The sequence below is a fragment of the Uloborus diversus genome, unplaced genomic scaffold (genome assembly GCF_026930045.1).
Source record: "Uloborus diversus isolate 005 unplaced genomic scaffold, Udiv.v.3.1 scaffold_443, whole genome shotgun sequence".
Lineage (NCBI taxonomy): Eukaryota > Metazoa > Arthropoda > Arachnida > Araneae > Uloboridae > Uloborus > Uloborus diversus.
In genome coordinates this window covers 63,595-83,621 of record NW_026558619.1, presented here as the reverse complement: position 1 = coordinate 83,621, position 20,027 = coordinate 63,595, and the positions used below count along the sequence as shown (strand labels likewise).

Below are 20,027 nucleotides of genomic sequence, written 5' to 3'. Positions count from 1 at the left end.
CCTAGGATCTTATCTTTAAACGCGTTTTATTCAAAACTTGAAAATGTCCACTTACGTCCTTTTGCTTCTCACTGCCTCCCTCATAAATGACACCAGCTGTTCGTTCTGTGATGGTGGATGAACCTTTTGCTTCAGATAATAGCACTTTAACGATACAAGATTTCTTTCCTTCTGAAACCAGATTCATCGAATACTGATGGAGGATCAGCGCATAACTCGTACCAGAAGTTTTCAACAATTTGTTATTCCATCTTTAATGCTCATACCATTCGGTGTAAAAGATGGTTTGGGCTTACACATCTTTACAGATAGTAACTACTCTCGTAACAGAAGCTAAAGACATAACTGCTTACCTCCTTTACAAAGAAATGCCACAAAATTGTTTGCCTTCAATATCCTTTGATGTTACTACCCGAACGTTAAAGGTCTTATCGCAACTCACCTTATCATCAGCGAGCAATACCCATACCAACTTAAGAGGGAAGAAACTTCTGGGGGCTTTAGAAACGGATTGTGATTTCCAAACTGGGAGACAAAAAGGTGTAAATATTTAGCATTCTATTGTTGTATTGCTCATTGCTCTCATCAAGACTTGTTCTATTGTTGAATCACTACAGGTTCTAGACCACCTGAAGTTATCACTGCGTTAGATCTTTGGATAGCTGATGTTTTAGCTGATGTCATCAAATTTTTTTTATCGCATAATGTACTCAAAAATTTGAGATAGTGTTGTAAGTATATGTCTGCATATTTAGCATAATTCACATAACGAGCTGCGTAAAAGAGAGGTAGCTCGGTGTTTGCAAATGAGAACCCCCACCGACTTAGAGGGTGCAGAACTGCAGCATTGCCCGTCTCACTATTGGCAATTTCGGTTTGTCCCCCCCCTTATGGTGATGGCAAAAGATTGTAGAATAGTTGAAGTTTGTTAATCAAGAAGAAGTAGGGAAACTTTGGTCAATTTGGACTTTTTTTTATGCTGCACAGGAATTTTGTTTTCCAACAGGTGTTCCATCTCTCCCCCCCTTCCCTGTGAACGCCCCTGCTCACCAACAAACACAACACTGAATTAACTAAAAAATGATCAATGTTAAAAAATGCATAAAATGCTTTGAAAGAAGTGGTGGAAATATTTAGAAATTAGGTGATGAGAAAGTAACACCCTAATTAAAACAAAAATTGTGTTTCCTAAAAGTATACATGTGATTTTAAAAGATGAATCACACACTTATAAAACCAACTTTAATCATTTAGAATATACATTTAAAAGTAACTTTCAAAAACTTGATCTTCCCATCTGTGAGCAATAATAAACATATTCAAAATGCATAACAAAACAATCTCAATACAATAATCACCAGGTTGTTACTAAAATCATAACAAACATAATTAATCATCACAGTTCAATTGAAATTCCATCTACATAAAAATTCAATATCTATTTGAGCAGTAAAAATAATTAACAAAACCATTTCACTCATTTCATGGTTGTTTTAAAATAACCATAGTAGTAATTTCTTTGAATAGAGAACATAGTAAGTCACTAATGTCTCTAAAATAGAGTGCCATTTAAAGGAAAAAAGTGAAGAAATTAATAAGGTTAAAAGACAAGTGAAAAATATATTGTTCAATATTTTACAGGATTTTGTTTCTGTAATGAATGCCATTTTACAGATGAGGAATTGGTAACGTAATTTATAGGAAAGCGTTTGGAATTAAAACATGATTACAGCACTTAAAATCTGTTAATATTTTTACACTGAACTCTCAGTTATCGATGTAATGAATATATGTAAAGTTTAAAAAAACCACTTGACTGTCTGATTTTTGTGTATTTTCTGTGCATTAAAAAAAAAAAAAAAACTTTAAATATCATTGAAGTAGCAGTGGTGAATTTCCTCACAAAAGAATGCTAATGCCATGTATTACCAATGTTAATCCTCGGTATTAGGCAGTACCTAAAACTGGCATTGTTAACTTTTCAATTTCATTAATAATTATTTAAAAGAAAAAAAAAAAAAAAAAAACCTTCGAAAATAGTCACTTTTTATCCAATTGCCTGTCATTAAGAGACATTTGTAAATAAAATTAATACATATGATTAACCGAAATTTCTATTAACCGACCTGATAATGAAGTCTTTTTTTTTTGTAAATAGGTAAGCCCTAAGAAAGACAAGGTGTTTTATTTCTCTGTTTTTCAAATGTTTTATTTCTTCTTTTTTTAAATAATGTAAATGTAATATAATGATACATTTTCAGTTTGAAAGTAAAATTATTTTCTTGAAATTTGAGTTTTTTTAACGCATTTCTCAATATTTAACTTGACGTTGTAAAAAAAAATTAAAAAAAAAAAAAAAAAATCAATTGACTTTCTAAAACTTACTACAAGTTATTATCCTATTTTAGATTTTTAACTGTAAAACATTACTTTTTTGTGTTTATTTTCATCTTTTAAAATTTTTCTATTTTGCTTTCAATTACATTTTAAAAATTTACATTTCTGACATTTTATAAAGTTTCTACTAACCAAGATTTCTGTAATTTGAGGCACTAGTTGTCCCAATTCGTTGCATTGCAATTCTTGGGTAAGTTGAGTCATATCTATCACTTCACATAATGTAGGCAATGTAAAAAAAGTACAGCATGACGAAGTTTGATATATTCCCACTGTTCAAAATAATTTGCATTTTATGAAATTTGTCGCCATTTGTCCTCACTTTTTATTTAAAGGTTTTCTATTCATCCATTTCTATGTCTACCTTTTCTTTAAAAATGCATTTAAAAGCAAAAAGTGTAATTTTCAATCATTTTCAGACATTAGGCACCCTAAAAGTTATGAGAGAAAGCTCAAATTCTGAGAATTTTCAGCAATCAGACCCAGTAAATAAATTTTCAGATGTAACTTAGCGCTTGAAAGTATCTGTTAGTCATGCATCAGTAAAATTTTAATTGTACATTTTTTTCTCCTGTCCTCTTTGTTTTTCAAAGATAATCTTACGCAAAATGCTGATCTAGTGTCTTTATTCCCCAAAAATATTATTTAAATGAGAAGAAAAAATCATTTAAAAATGAGGGGGAAAAACAATCTTGACTCATGAAAGTTTAAAAAAGTAAAAAATATCATTTATGTACATTTTGTTTCGTTTTGCTTCATTTTTGTTAACCTTTTTTCTTAATAGCAAGTTAATTTTTTGAAAGAAAACTGGTCTCAATTTTATCAACATTTTTTTTTTTGTTATTTAATTACCAATAAGCTTATATAACATTAGGTTCTGAATTTCATATACAGGGTGAGTCTAAACTCTTGGGCAAAACTGTAAGGGGTTTTAGAGGTCATGATAAGATCATGTGGGATTATGTGGAACACATGGTTCTAAATGCAATGCTGACGTGTTACATGCACGTAAAACCGCAAACTGATGAATGCGAACAGGTCAAAAATTTACTACACAAAGACGATTTTACACCACATTTTAGTTTTTGAGACATATTTAGAATTGTTGTTAAAAGTTACGGCCTGTAATAGCTCTAATACACACCTCGCAACTCCTAACAAAAGTGCTATGATTGATAAAAGTTTGTTAAAATGGCTTGTTATAGCAACAACGAGTTCTTTGTCATTGCGACCCATGTATTACAGCTGCGGGCTGAAAATTTCAGCTGCTTTAAACCTTTCTTAAAAACTAACATTTTGTATAAAATCATCTTTCTGTCAGTACTTTGTGACCTGTTTTCATCCATAAGCTTCTGGCTTTGTGTGCATGTAGCACACCAGCATTGCATTTGTGACCATACATTCTGATATGTGACTCTGGCTTCTTATCCTACCCTCTAACACAAGTTCAAGTTTTGTCCAAGAGCTTAGATTCACGCTGTATACAACTCTGTGATATCTCACTTGTGCATCTTTTTTTGGTCATCGCTTGTTGTAAGTTGCAAGTGAGAGATGATTGTAGGAGGGATCAGAGGTATCCAATGACATCTTTAACATAATCAGCTATCAGAGTGATAAATAAATAATTATTTATCCTGCCTGAGTATTCTTTTGCTTAATATTAAACTAAGTAGTTGTATAAATATATCACATGAGTATTCTGTCTGTGGAGTCTAGTTTTTTTGCAGTTTAAGGCCACAACCTTGGGAGAAGAAGAGCAGAAGGCTTTTTAAATTGTTGCCACTGACGCTCATGAACCATAAACTTCAGATTCTTCAATTGGCTTGAACTCATAGTTACCACGCCCATCCATGTATAAAGTGTACTAAAATGTAAAGAAAATGGCATTATTGAAGAAACATATGCTCAAAACATTAATTTAAAAATAAGTAAAATTATTTCCAAGTAACAGTCTTTCATAGATAAAAAGCTGTAAATTGCTCTGCATGTTTAACTGTTTTAAAAAAACCAGGATTTTAATAAATTATAATTGTCATGACTTTAGTACAGCATTTCCATTTCAAAGCTGTTTCTCCCTTCATTTTTTTAAGATTAAAGGCTATAAGAAAACAATAATTTTCATTAAAAGGTTTATAGTCTGAACAATTATCTCAAAGACAACGGAAGCAGTGAGAAGCAAAGAGATGCAAGGGGACTTTTTAAAGTTTTGAGTAAAACTTGTGCAATCAAATCATAGGTAGGCTTTCATTGAAACGTTTTCTTAAATTATGCTGCAAGCAGCATCTGTCAGGGCTATTATTACCACATCCTGCCTCTTGTGCTGTTATGTCATTAAATATTTGGGGGAACATGCCTTTTTATAGGACAGATGTCAAGGTGGATGAATTTTACAAGGCCTAAAACAGTCCGTTTTGATTTAAGTCCGACTGTCAGAAGATGACACTTGATCACGCCTGATTTCAGAAGCGTGCATTTTCATGAAAGGGTGATACATAGAGGAAAATTGAAGAACGGAATTCACAAATGTGGTAATGGTTCTGGAGCTTGAATACGTCACCTTGGAATTTAAGGAATTAGCCAAGGAGGTAAAAAGATTTCAGTTTTGTGTGATCAAGGCAGATGCCTCACGGGACAGGTCATATTCAAGTAAATGGGTGGGTTTTGGTTTTATCTTTTCCAGCAGCCATTGGTCAGAGATGACAACACTTCTTATAGTTAACTTGAATTGAAAATTGGCAAGAGTAAGGTAGCAATAAAGAGCGCAAAGCTCATGGGCATGGGCAGATCCAGGAAGGGGTCACGGGGGCCATGGCCCCCTCCGAGAAAATATCAAGAATAGTTAAAATCCCCTTTTTTGAGCAAAAAGGCAAATAATTTCTCTTATAATGCATACAAAGTATAACAATAGGGAAAACAATGAGGGGGGGGGGGGGCATGAGAAAGTTTCAAAAATAGTTAAAAAGCTGTTTTAGAGCTAAACATTAAAAAATCCTTATTATTCCTCGAAGCTTAACATGAATATAAAAACAATGCCGAAGAGTCATCAACTCACACTGAGGAAGTTTCAAGTAGTTTTTTGAAACCCTCTTTCCTAGCTTAAAATGAAAAAAATCAAATCAATTTTTTTTCGTTCTAAGTGGACCTACGAAACTCTACAAACCCTAACCTTACCAAAGATAGTCTAAAATGTGATTAAAAGTCTATAAATTAGAAAAATTTCCTGGGATGTGCATTTTAATCTCTCCTCCCCTTAACATCACCAAAAATAGTCTAAAACAGCCTTTTTTAAGCTTTAATTTCCAGGGAAGTGCTCCAACCCTCTTCTCCCCCTACCATTACCAAAGATAATTAGAATGCATCTTAAAGACTGTAATTGTAAATTAGAAAAATTTCTTGGAGTGGGCCCTCGAATCTCTCTTCCACAAATCATCATGAAAAGATCGTATTAAACTGAGTTTTTGGCTCTTCAATTGCAAAAACAATCTGCTGAGGAACCCCCAAACCTCCCTCTTCTTAACATTATTGGAGATAATGCGTGCATTTTTAAAGTTTCAATTTCAAAAAATGGGCGGGGGAATGGAGTCGCATCTGAGTCCTTAATATTACGAAAGACAGTTAAAATGAATTTCTAAGATTACAAATCGGAAAAAATTCCTTAGATGAGCCCTCAAATCTCTCCTCCCTCTAACATCATCAAAGATCATCTAAAACTGCATTCTTAGAGCTACAATTTCGAAAAATAGACAGGGGAGTGCCACCAAATCTCTTCTCCCCAAACATTACCAAAGATCGTCCAAAATGCGTTTTTAAGACTACAAATTCCAAAAATTTCCGGAGTAGAACCCCCCCCTCTCCCTTTACTTCGGAGTTAATATTATACTTACGGTTGGTTTATATAGGCTTTCTCTTAATTCAGAAGTCCTATACAGTCGCCTTAGAACAAACAGTACTGAACACAGTAATACCACTTTGAGGTGACGATATATGCACATGTTTATCACAAAAAGAGGAAGATTATTGGAAGGGTTACAGCCTTTATTTTAAACTTGTGTCGCTAAATAAAAATTCCTTAAAAAATGATCTAGTCAAAGGTGGGCTATATTAATATTTGTAATATTCAAAAATTTCCAAAGCATTTTTCTAAATGGCCTCCGCCAAGAATTCTGTCTGGATCCGCCCCTGCTCATGGGTGGCTGGCACACCAAAAAAAGTGGGAAGTTAAAAGAAGTGTAGGTGTTAGGGGTTGTGGATGCTAAAACTGATTTTTTTTTTTTTGCTAAAATTGCTAGCTTTTAATAAAATTGATTTAATAACTTCTAAAAATGTAGGATACGGCATCAAAAATCGGGATGGATGGCCACAGCAGGCTTTCCACTTCTGTTTTAAAGTTCCATTCTCATGAAATAAAATGATAAAAGGTCATTTGTTTGGAATTTTTAGTTTTTACTTTCGTGAAATAAATAAATCCACCCTATAAAAAATCCTTTTAAATCAACTCTTAATTTTTAATTCTGAAAAGTGAGGAGGCAGTCCCCCCCCTTCCCCCCCCCCCCCAAGCCGCCTATGGTAAAGCTCATTGTCATTTTTACTTTTTCACCAACTCAATGCATTTATTGCTGCAGCTTAAACATTTCAGGTCTAAACAATCACAAAACGAAAATATATTAGGAGCACATTTTTCCCCAGTTCAACTGGTTGCAAACACCTTAAGTATTAATTATTAAAACTACGTACGTCATTTTTAATAATACAAATAAACATCAACAGACTTCAATCTGCAAACAGCAAGTAAAGACTTTAATTATTTCACTCAAGATATTTACAACCGTCTCAATTGAAATAAATTATAAAATAATAAAATAAATGCTGCAGGAGCTAAATTAAAAATAATTTGCAACAATATTGCCCCTTTTTTGTTCTCATAGAACTATTTCTTGATTTATAAAACTTATTCAAAAAACATTACTATCACCAAAAAACACTAAACTTATTTTTTTTTTGGCATGTGTCTTTTCTTCCTCCTATATGTATTTTAAGGAATGAACTCATTTTTTCAAATGACTGAATGGTGCCATTTGTTTGCGGTTGGATTATAATTATAGTAGCTTTAATTCAAAACATTGACATTAATTATTTTTTTGTTGTTCTGGAGGCAGTTTGAAATTAATTTACATTAAGTTTGCAATATTTTTACAATAGTATACCAAATATCGCTGTGGTTTGCATCCATAACCCCTTGACATTCGCTTGTTTTACAATACTTAACGTTACCTTCGCGTAGCATTTTTCTTGTTCATGAGCATAAAAAAAAGAAAAACATATTGTTAGTGAAATAAATGTAAGAGAATTTTTTTTAACTTAATCATCAATTTTTTCGGGAAAAACTATCAAGTATCATGAACACAGATGCTTTACTATAACTATGTCTAAATTTTTTTTAATAAAGAATTTTGAAAAGTTTTTAACCTCCCAAAATATGCAGGTCACTTTTATTGGAAACACACATAACACAAAAGGAACAAAAGTCTTCCCTCAAGGTTAAATTAATGGACTAAGAAGAAAAATATCTCATATCATAAATGAACTTGATACATATTACCTGTAGTGATGTGCCGGATCGTCAAAAAAGTAGATCCGCAGATACGGATCATTAGTGTCAAGATCCGCGGATACGGATACGGATCTCATTTTTTTTTAAAACCCAATTCAACTATTTAAGTGTTTAATTTCTTACTGAAGGTATTCCCGTCAGAATAATAACACTGCTTCTTCAAAAAATGTCATCTACGGCGAAAATATAATCAAGACTCTGATTTACTCTTTAAAGAAATCTCCGTTAAAATTGAGGGAAAGTTGGAAGGAATGGGTCAACGCTGCATTAATGCTTAAATAGAATGTAAAAAATTATTTCTAGCTTGCTTGGTAGATGTAGGATACAGGAGCAAGAGTGTAAAGCTGCTACTGGACAGGCTAGAAATAATTTTTTGCATTTTATTTCAGCATAAATGCAGCGCTGACCCATTCCACCCAACTTACTCCGACTGACATCTCCCCCGAGGGCCCCCTGTACCTGTCATTGTGATGACTAACCAGATGGGGGATCCTCGGGAAGACTCCGACTGACAGAATAACAGAGCCGGAAACACGTTTACAAACAGTCAATAGAGAATTTAGTCTCACTTTTTTTGTAGAATGCCTAGAAAAACCAAAATGAAGAATAACAGAAACCCCAAATCAATAACAGAAACTAATATTAAACTAAAATTTAAAAAAAAAAAAAACATGTCCCAGAGGGCCAACCTGATATTGAGATGGATTTCGCGGGTCAGAACACACATTGTTAACAAATAAGAACTGACAGCGGATAGAAATTTTAAATCATGGAGCTTTTTCTCCTTATCTGACTATGAATTAGCTACTGATCACGCATATAAAGGCTTTGAATTGCATTTAAAATTTCCTTAACAAGATTATAACTTTTACTGTATATAACTTGGAAGTTCCAAACAAATATCAAACGCAGAAAACTTAGTTCGTTCAATTTGGGGCCAATATTTTTAACATACGAGTAAGTTTTTACTACCATAATTCTGAAAAACGTTAAGTTGTTTTTTATTAATATTTCCGGTAATTAAAGTTCTGCAAAAACGAGGCCAAGCTAAGAACACTTTCGATCAAATCACCTTTTGAACGAAAAAAGAACTATCAAAATCGGTTCATCTGTTTAGGAGCTACGATGCCACAAATAGACACAGATAAACTTTTAAAACTTATTATCCATTTCTTTTTGCAACGGGGGGTACAAATTGGCTTCTGAAATGATACCTTATAATTTAAACAGGGAACAAAACCTAATTTAAACGGAATGTAAGAGTCCTTTATTCAAATAAAGAATTTTTAGAATAGAAAAGATCCGTTTAAGATCCGTCAAAAAAGTAGCGGATACGGATACAGATTTTTATTTTCCCTCGGATATCCACGGATACGGATACGGATATCCGGAACATCACTAATTACCTGTAACCTGACTTTCATCTTCAAACATTCGGCAGAAAATTTTAGTGAGGCTTTTTGAAAAATGTCACACATGTAACGCACCTGAATTGTTTTCATTATAAAATCATTTTTAAGGGAAAAAGTACTTTACATAATTCAACTAAAACTATTGTGTGCTGGCACTGAAACGTAGAAAAAAATTATTTATGGAATACTTACTTGGTATACCAAGACACATGCACAAAATATACTGTTCATTTACCTTTTAAAACTTCACAGGAAATAACAAAATAATATGAGGTACAACTTATTTTCAGATTTTCCGAGTCACACATGTAATGCTGCATTTAAAATTTTATTAAAAAAATTAGAATTTTCATATGAAAAAAAAAATTGCCACCTAAAAACTTTTACATATGTTTTGTTACTCCAATGGAAACTATTAAGAAATACTTTTAAAACATCATATTGGTTTTTATTGCTTTTTGTAAAAGAAATGGTGTCAAAAAGTCACACACATAACGCTGGAATATCCCAACTACTCTTAATTTGCCTCTATTTCCTTATTGTTCCCAGAAGAAATTTTGGCCTCGAGGTAAAAAGGATCAATCTGATAGAAAATTATTTCTTGTCTTCAAGGCTCCATCACTTGCTATAGACATTGTTACAGATAACACTGAAAAATGATGTCCTCATATACATAACATAACAATTTCAGTTTCTCTTCTACAAAATGAGGACCATTATGCATGCATTAAGACCACAGATGGGGAAAAGATTTCTTGCGGGCTTCAATTCTACGACTATAAAACTATTTTATACATGCTACTGCTTTTAAAATTAAAAAACAAACTTACCTCATGGTGTTTCCACAAGGATTTTCTGTGTGAAACTGTAAATAATGTTATTCCCATCTGAAACAAATGTGTACTTCAAACTTAGTTTATGATTTTAAAAAAGATATTAAAAAATACAGAACTAAAAGATGAAAAATAAAAACAAAGCAGGGGAAAAAAATGTGAAAAAACCACTTTCCTTTTTTTTTTTTTCATTTTAAAATTACTATATGTTTATAAAATTTTACGTTTGGTTTAAATTGAGAGATTTTTGATACATGCCTTAGAAAAAAATCAAAAAGAGTTGCAATTCTGCTCAAACTTTACCAATCATTATCATATAAATATCGTGTTAAAGTGTTATAATAGAAAATGCTGGAAACTGAACATTATAATTTTAGTTTACGGTCCCACAAGAGGTAGAACAATAAAAAAAAATAACTAAATAATAATAAAGGTATGAAAGAAGGAATGCTTAATACCTCATAAAATTTTTTCAAAAGCATATGAGTCAAATATAAACTATAAAGTTAATTCAGTAAATACAGTGAAACCTGTGTAAGTTGACCACTTGCGGTGCAGTACTTTGGTGGTCAACTTAGACAGGTGGTCAACTTATAAAGGGGGTAGTGTTTTTTTTTTTTTTTTTTTGTCATTTCCTTGCACCATGGACCATGTATTCATTTCTGGAATCATTGCCACTTACTCTTTCTGTTTAAGTCACTTTTATTGTTTAACATTACTTTGAAACAATAATTTAAAAACTTATTCAAATATTTTTGCTTTTTTTCCTCGTTTTTTACTATATTAGACATTGAAGTTTTAGAAATTCCGTATGTGTCAGCTAATTTTTGCCAACTTTCTTCCTTTTCATATAATTTTAATATTTCATACTTTTTATCAATCTCAAGTTCAACTAACTTTCTTTTTGAAACCATTTTATGTAAAACTTTTACACAAAGAGCAACAAGCTGGACTCTCCTAGTTCATAAAGGCAGTTGAAAATGAAAATATCCTATCTCTTAATCCCTTGCACCAGAACAAAGTAACTTTTCTCTGTAGCACAATTCCAGTGTTGCCTCAAAATATTGCTACTGGAAGAAAAGTCTTTGTACTTTTTCTACCGACACCCGTTTTTTATTTTCATTGAACAGAGAATACAAAAAGCGATCTCAAATAGAACAACAGAAGAAAAACAAGTTTCGGAGAATTAGGAGCAGCATAAGCTTGATGCTGTTGTTTTATTTAGTAGGTAAAATGCTGGTCTAAAGCATCAAAATTATTCTTGGAAAGCTATAAAAAATAATAATAATAAAAGAAAATAATTTGCTTGATTAAGTTTAAAAAAAAAAAATTGGTGGTCAACTTACAAAGGGTTTTTTACAATACTCCGAACCAAATTTGGTGTACATTAGTGGTCAAGATAGACAGGTGGTCAAGATAGAGAGGTGGTCAAGTTACAGAGGTTTTCCTTCATTATATAAGATAGGTCCAATTCCGTTCCCGACAAAAGCGGTCAACATAGACAGGTGGTCAACTTACAAAGGTGGTCAACTTTACAGGTTTTACTGTACTTTGAAAACAAAATTACGAATGAAGGGTTGCAAAACAAGATAAATGTGTTGCTATGTCTCTTCCTAATAATTTTTGGAGGAATTCAGTTTGAAACTTTGTTTTTCTAATTTAAAATTTTCAATCAAGATATTTCATTTTTATAATTCCACTTTTTGATTTGAGCATTTTTTCATTCAACTTTGAACAGCTAAGAAAAACTTAATGATAGATTCTACAGGTAAATTTGCATTCTTCTTCAAATTTTGATCCAGCAACAAGTTTGTGTGGGGAATTTTTAATCAAGAAGAGCTTTTGATATAAAACACAGTTTTTTTTTTTTGTTTCATTATTTAAAGCTTTTTTTAAACAATAAAACATTCATAACATTAGCACGTATGGGAGAAATTTGAAGTTCTTTATCAACATTTATTTTTTTTTTTAATGAAGAAAACTGTAGAGATTCTGAATAGTTTTTTGCTCTAAGAAATCAAAGAAAAGTGATTAGCAAAAAAAAATATTTTTTCCCAAAGACAGATTGTATAAAATGTTTAAATGATTAATTGATTGAATGATCTGGATCAGTAAATTTAAAATTCTTTTTCACATATATACAAACAAAAAAAGAGGAGGGGTGGGATGCAGTTTTGATAAATGATTATTGAGATGCATATCTTTAAATTTTATTCTTATGTTTTAAATATTTTTTAGGTTGGCAATCAATTTAACATAAAACACTAACCTACAATATTCGGGTTGTGTTATAGTTTTTAAATTTTGGTAAGAGATCCTTACATTTTATACATTTTTTATGTATTTTTGTCCATTGATTAGCATCTGTTTTCAATTTCTTTTATTGAAAACATTAAAGTACAGCAATAGTTACTAAACAAAAAATAATGAAAAAAAAAAAAAATAAACAGATTAAAAGGTGCCCAATGTTTTTCTTCTTCAAAAAGTATAAAGACAGTAAAAAGATGTGATTTGTATTATTTGGAAAATTAAATGGTGATACATGTATTAATCAAAAAATAATACTCTTTCTTCAAGAAAAAAAAATTCAAAATTTGATTAAGTTTGGAAAGCAAACATATTGAAAGTCTTAATCATGTAAATAAAATACATAATTTGTATTTTGAACATGTAATAACAAAAACAACATAGGATGTTAGTCAAGCAAAAATTAATTTTTAGTTTATTTACACAGGAGAAAATTTTATACCTCTCTACAGTACTGATACATAGATCCTTCAACATCAACACTAACAGCACTTGTGCATTCATCTAAGATAGCGAATTGTGGGCGATGGTAAAAAAGCCTTGCCATCTAAGAATAAAATTTGGTCAAATTTAAAAAAAAAAAAGAACTACACATACATTTTTTAAAAAGTTAATTAAAGTTGAGTAGATTATCAAAAGCTAGAACATTTCAGTTAAAACACTTAGTGACAATCTAAATACAGCCCAAGCTCGTTTAAAAACAAATTTCACAATAATAATAAATACATACATGATGTACAATAAGACTATCAAGAAGAAAATGGGAGTTTTAGATAAAAGTAATTTGCACATTAAATAGGAAGAAAAATACAAGTGGCTTTATGCACCCCATTAAAAATAATGATTACTGAATTCCCGAGACTTATTAAAAAAAGAAATTTCTGATGAATTCTAAGGTCCAACATAGGTTTCAGTCAATATTTGTTTCCTGTGATTGACATCAGATTGTCAGACTATTTTTAAAAAAATACTTAAAAATTATCACTGACAATTTAATAAATAAAGAAAATTGATTATAAACAAAAACATTATACAATAATCAAAATGCATTGGAAACACACATGTTTCAACAGATGTTCTGAACCAACAGCTTTACTTAGTGATTGTCGCGCCATCTCAATGAGGTACACGCAACCATAGATAATGAGAAAGAAAAAAAGTGCATGAGCGAATTTTCATCACACAAACAAATTATGTCAATTCCTTCACACAAAGAGATACAGTACCAAAATTTCAAAGACCTAGCATAAAAAGTTCACTTCAAAAAAAAAAAAAAAAAAAAGACACACACACATTTATAATATTCAAAACGTATGAATTATTAGAAGAAATAGCAATGCACAGTATATAACCAATAAGAGTTAATTCACCTATTTGCTTTATAATTTTTTTTTTGGAGGGAGAGGGGGGGGGGGTAGTATTTTTAAAAAACATTCATGGTACATTACATGTATTTTTGGTTTGTTATGTAGGATTCATTATCAAAAAAAAAAAAAAAAAAAAAAATTATGAAACTTCATTGTATAAAATTTGAATAACTTAGTGAGTATGTAGTGAAGTAAAAAAAAGTAATTTTTTTTTTATTTACATTCAAGTTATGAAAGTTTTTTTAAAAGGCACAGCTTTTAAATCAAACAGACAAATGTAAAACATTTTAAAGATTTGACTTAATTTGATAAATTTAATTCAAAAACATTATTTATCACAATAGGCTATCAATGTTTTATTAAGATAATTTAATATTTGAAACATGATAAAAATTTATTTTTGTTTAACCAAAATAATATTTAAAAGTTATTTGGAGAAAATACTCTTTTTTCGCCATTTGACATTGATGATATTCAAAAATATATAATACTTTCCCGAAGTCTATCACTGGATATACCTTGAACATGTTACCTTTAAATATGCTGAGCAAATCGGAATCTTTTGAATTTTCTATTGCAATGCCACATTTTCAACTTACATGCACATGAGTTTTAAAAAAGGACTGCTTTTCAAATTGAATTAAAAAAAACGAGCTGATGTATGCATTGCATAACTTTCTTTTACACCAATTTAATGTTATTTCTCTATTATTGCAATTTTAGTATGATTCACTTTCTAACTCTCTAAATATCTCCAACAATGGCCACATTGAAACCAGATTTAAAAAAAAATAAAAAAAAAATTGCCAAATTTGTCGCCAAGTTGGTGACCAAAAGACTGGCGATATATCGCCAAGTGTCCGCCAAATTATAACACCACTTGAGTTCGCATCAAAACTAACAATGAATTCCCCCCAAAAAGGTGCAAAAGACCCCTTTAGAAACACCCGAATGCAACCGAAAAAAGAGGTGCACAACTAGACCCCACTAGGAGTCTACGTACCAAGTTTCAACTTTCTAGGACATACCATTCTTGAGTTATGCAACATACATACACACATACATACGTACGTACATGCAGACGTCACGAGAAAACTCGTTTTAATTAACTCGGGGAAACTTCAAAATGGATATTTCGGGCGTCTATACGTTCTTAGGTACATATGTACGTGCGGTCGGGTAGGAAAAAAAACTCAACATTCATTTGGGGGTGAGCAAAATGGAAATTAAGGCCGATTTTTTAATGAAAATTTTTTCGCGAATACAATACTTCCTTTTTTGTAAAAAAAAGTAAAAAAAAAAACAATAATTCAGTACAAGTTGAAACATATGCAATAGCACTTACAGCAACTCTTTGCTTTTCTCCTCCACTAAGCAAGTCCATCCAGTCCTTAAAGAAATCCATAAGTCATTTACTTATTTTTTGAAAATTTCATACACAAGAAGTAAAAAGTAGTAAAATTAAAAAGTAAAATAACATAGAAATTGATTATTTAGTTAATGTAAATCCCAGCTTATTTTCCAAACATGGTTTCTCAAATTTATATATATATATATTACATCTATAGTATATTGTAAAGCTTGATTTAGCTGGTAAATTTTAATTAATGCTTTCTTAAAATACAATATTGTCATTCCACTTGTTCTTGCTTCAAAATATTTATCAAAAAAAAAAAAAAAAAGAAGAAGAAGAAGAAGAAAATAACATTCAAAGTTACATTATTGAACAGTAATACTCACCCTAATTGAATTCCAATCTCCTTCCCTCTCCAATAAATACGTTAACTGTACCTAAATTTTATAAACAGCAAAATATCAAAAGAGGGTCATAAAATTGAAGTCAAACAATTTTGTTGAACAAAAACATAGTCTTACATAGATACATTACATTTTAAATGAGTTTAAGGCACTTGATGATAGTGTTTCTGAAACTAAAATATGATAAATTACATTTGAATTTAATGTAAAAAAAAAAGTACACATTTGTGTGTGTCCAAGGTCATGCATAAATTCACCTCCCTACTTTTAGGGTGAAAATCAGAAAAAAATTGAAAACCTGCATGTAAGTCAAACCTTTGCTTTCTGGAAAAATCAAGAGATTTTGTGGTAGTTTTTGAAAAGAAAAATTATATATAAAAGAAGGAAAATCAAATGTAATAAACCTGCTTGAAATCAAAGATGCGTGATTTTTATACTTGTACAGAAGTTTTTGTTCCTGAGATTGCGATTATTGTAAAGTGTATATTTTCATCATTACCAATTCTCTTAATTGTTGATTTTAATTTGAATTAAAATCAATATCATTTTATGTTGTAGCATATTGCATTTTTTTTTAATGAGCATTAATTTAACATGAACAAATAACGGACAAATTCATGAATATGGTGCTTCCCTCTTTTTTTTAGTAGTCAGTCTTTAACTGTAATTATTAAGATGAAATTTTACAGTCTGACCATGTAGCATTGTAACAGAATGTGTTTGAACATTTATTTCTTTAGCGTTTGCCTTAAAGGGTTGGACTAAAATCGGGAAAATGTTCAATTTTCTAAGTGCTTTTTCTCCAAGAATTGTTCAGGGAAAATTTTTGGAAGTTCAACCCTGCATATAAGTTGACCCTCCTACTTTTAACTTTATTTTCTCTACTAAATTTCTCGACTTATAAGCAAGTATATATGGTAGATGTACAAATTTTCTATACAATAGAGCAAATAAAGCTTGGAACTAATTCAGAAATTTCTGAAATGTGTTAATAAAAATAAATACCATTTCTAAAAAGAACTCCAAATCATAATCTGTCTTCCCTTTTCTTTTCATATCTTCAAGACTATCTGGGTAGATAATTTGATCCCTAAATGTTCCGAGAGTCATATAGGGTCTCTGTTAAAAAAAGATTATTAAAGAAATGAGGTATATATTAAATAAGATCATTCTATGTAGTACAAAAACACATTTTCTTGTTTATGTCTAAGTGAACTAAATCTTACATAATTAAAAACTGAGCATATGTACCTATCTATGTATCTATCTATCTACGTCTGAGTTTCTTCTCCCAAATGCCAGTAAACTGACGATTGAACCAGGTATCGATGGATTCGTAATTTTCCTGGCTTTTAAATAAAATCCTCCGATAATAATTGGCGGAGATATCAATTAAAAGCCATTAATTAAGTTACTTAGATTTTGACATAAAATCCCTATTTTTTTGAAGACTTTCCTCTATCTCAACTTTCTGTAACAATACTTTGATTGAAATTTGTAGCGTGAAGAAAATTCTCGAGGCGAAAGATCTGTTGTCATTTTTTTCTTGAATATGAACAAATAAAATTCTGGATTTTGTTTTGAGGCTTTTCCTGTAATCGGGATATTTAAAATGTTTCCTTTTTGGTTATTTTTCCGCAATCTGCAGCACTGATTTTTTTTTTCAAGTGTGATTGTTGAACACACGTCACTTGACATAACTTTTATTTTCGAAGAAGATTGTGCAAAGCCCAGGGAAGCAGCTAGTATTCATATGGTTATGCGAAACAAAACTAAATGAATAAAACATATAATACCCAGAGGATCAACAAGAGGGGATAAAATTCAATTTTTCCTTTCATAACATGCAAACTTGAGCATTTCATACTTTGCTAAAGCAAAAAAAAAAAAGATAATAATATTAAATCAACATAACCATTACTTTCAAAAATATATTACATATGTTTGAAAATATAATTTTTTATGTACAGTGGGGAAAGTAAAGAATTTTTTAAGCTGTATTGCACAAATGTATAAAATTTGTGCATTAACTTTTCTGCCTTTAGGTCCCCTTCCCCCAATAAAATTTGTAAAATTTATACTACTCCAATTCTGAGCGGGGGCTCTTCCAAGAGCTTAGACCCTCGTTTCTGACTAGGCTGACAAGGTCTCTCGTCGACCGTGTTAAACAGCATATTTAATAGTTGGGCAGATAAAAGTGGGATTTATTTAATGCATGGGTGTTCTTGTTCTGGGATAGGAGCTCCATAATATTTGAGGGTGGTGCGCCATTCACCTTGGGGGGATGGGCAATCCTGTCTAACAGAGTTTTACACACTTGTAGTCTCAAGCAATGTGTTCTTGTGGGAGTTCACAATGTGTCACAACCTATCTGTACAGCATACTTCACAAGATGAAGTACTTTTAAACTAAAAGTGTTTTAAAAGTACTACAGTAAATATGCAAAGAAAATATGAAAATCATTTGTGAATTTCAGTTTGTGCAACAAAATTGGAAAATCAAGCAGATATTAAATATTGATTACCTGAGGAATATAAAAAAGCTTCTTCTTTTCAGGTTTCTTCAGTGTCCCACCAAATAACGGCCACAGCTATAAATACACAAAAACAAAACATGATGAAAAGATTATTGGGGAGAGGAGAAAATAATTCATGTTTTACATTTCAATTTGTAAATTTCTCATTCAGTTATAAAAGAACATTGCGAAACAATAAACAAGCAGTCCTCTCTTTTCCTTGGACTTTCCGTACAGTAAAAGTATCAAATATCTACCCCCTCTCAATTTGGATTGTTACAGGGAATTGCAAAGACGAAATCAATTTACTAAGTCACAAATGCAAAACCAAACCTTTTACAGAACCCGTGATTGGAAAAGGATAGTATTGCAAAACAAGAGGATAAAAATGTATATTTCCAATCTTTAACTTGGTAGTTAGATTTTAAGTTTCAACCATTCCAAAATACCTGTTCCTAGCTTTTGAAAATATTTCAAAGCAAGATGTTCTCAAAATGGTGAAAGACAGAAAATGGTGAAAGAAGTTATATGTGAAGAAGTTCATAAGTCTACAAATTTAAAGGTTTAAATGAAATATTATGATTCAGCTAAATACTTTGAAATAAATGAGTTTTAAAAATTCTCCACTAGACCAAAACTTCTTTGTAGAAATTTTAAATGCACTGAATAAGTAATGAAAAAACGAAGATGAGTTGAGAGGATGAATCATAAGAACGAATCTTTAACATTAATTAGAGTGCTTTGGCAGGTGTTCTTTTTTCAAGTGATCCTTCATTTTATCATTATTTTCTCAGGAACAGAGAAACATGTGCAAGAATAGGGAAAGCATAGCTCACGTATTTTTAGGGTGATTGGAAATTTTCCTGCCATTTTTCGTTTTATTTTTTTGAAAGTGAAAAAAAAAAAAGTTTGAATGGAATCCTTATATATATAATAGGGAATGATCGAATAACGCTACTGATGTCACCAACAATGAAACTCGGGCCACGGCATAATAATTTGATAATATGTTTTGGTAACGTTTGACATGCAGGGAAAGGCTTTATTTTGACAAGGCTGTATTGTATCTGGTAACTTGACTGTTTTACTGGTAAGACGGGGGGGGGGGGGGGTGGAATTGTAATATTTTAGGGGAATGAAGAATTGTAAAAGTGGTCAAAAACTAACGTTATCCTCTTAAAGTTTAGGGTTAATCCACTGGACTTTGTAAAGCTCAGTTTTCGAAATTACGATCTTCGTAACGAATTTGCGGCTGTGATTGCGATTTTTGCTTCTATTCAGAAACAAGAACATTAAGATTTTGCTTCTTTTGCTGTAACCTTTCAGTACATGATGAATTTTCAAGCGATAAATTATAGGGGTTTTGCCAACTTGCGGTGCAAAATCCTTTCTTTCGAAAAAACTGGCACCCACGTGCAATTTATTACTACTAGAAAATTATGACAGGTTTTTATTAATTAATTTCTCCCTCTTCATTAATATTAACTCTTATTTACTTATTTATTTTCTGAACTCTCTGCAAATTCATTCGTATTAGCCGTTATTCATAACGACCCTAAACGAGTGATACTGTGAAAAAACAAAGGAATGCTTATATATATTTAAAAAAATATTACTACTAATACACACATTGTAATCTAACTATTACTAAATTCAGAAAAAATCACTAATTTCGTATAAATGATTGTTTATGATTGTTTTTGGGAAATATTGAAAAAGGAAGATGATAATCGACAATCGCGGAATAGGTAGTAATCTACAATAGGAGATGAACAGTTTTATCTCCGAGTAAATTAAAATGTTCACAGTTAAACAAAAGTACGGCTT

At 31.1% G+C, this 20,027-nt stretch overlaps 1 protein-coding gene across 1 annotated transcript in view; it reads right to left on the bottom strand.

The window, feature by feature from the left end:
* Positions 1-1,242: 1,242 nt before the first annotated feature.
* Positions 1,243-20,027, bottom strand: part of LOC129233474 (ATP-binding cassette sub-family D member 3-like) — a 69,178-nt gene continuing 50,393 nt past the window's right edge. Inside the window, exons 20-26 of the mRNA XM_054867494.1 lie at positions 18,210-18,275; positions 16,691-16,804; positions 15,668-15,718; positions 15,273-15,317; positions 13,003-13,107; positions 10,251-10,307; positions 1,243-4,261 (exon numbers count right to left, since the gene is read on the bottom strand). Coding sequence (XP_054723469.1) covers positions 4,187-4,261; positions 10,251-10,307; positions 13,003-13,107; positions 15,273-15,317; positions 15,668-15,718; positions 16,691-16,804; positions 18,210-18,275 — 513 coding nt within the window. The 3' untranslated portion in view covers positions 1,243-4,186. The remainder of the gene's footprint in view (positions 4,262-10,250; positions 10,308-13,002; positions 13,108-15,272; positions 15,318-15,667; positions 15,719-16,690; positions 16,805-18,209; positions 18,276-20,027) is intronic.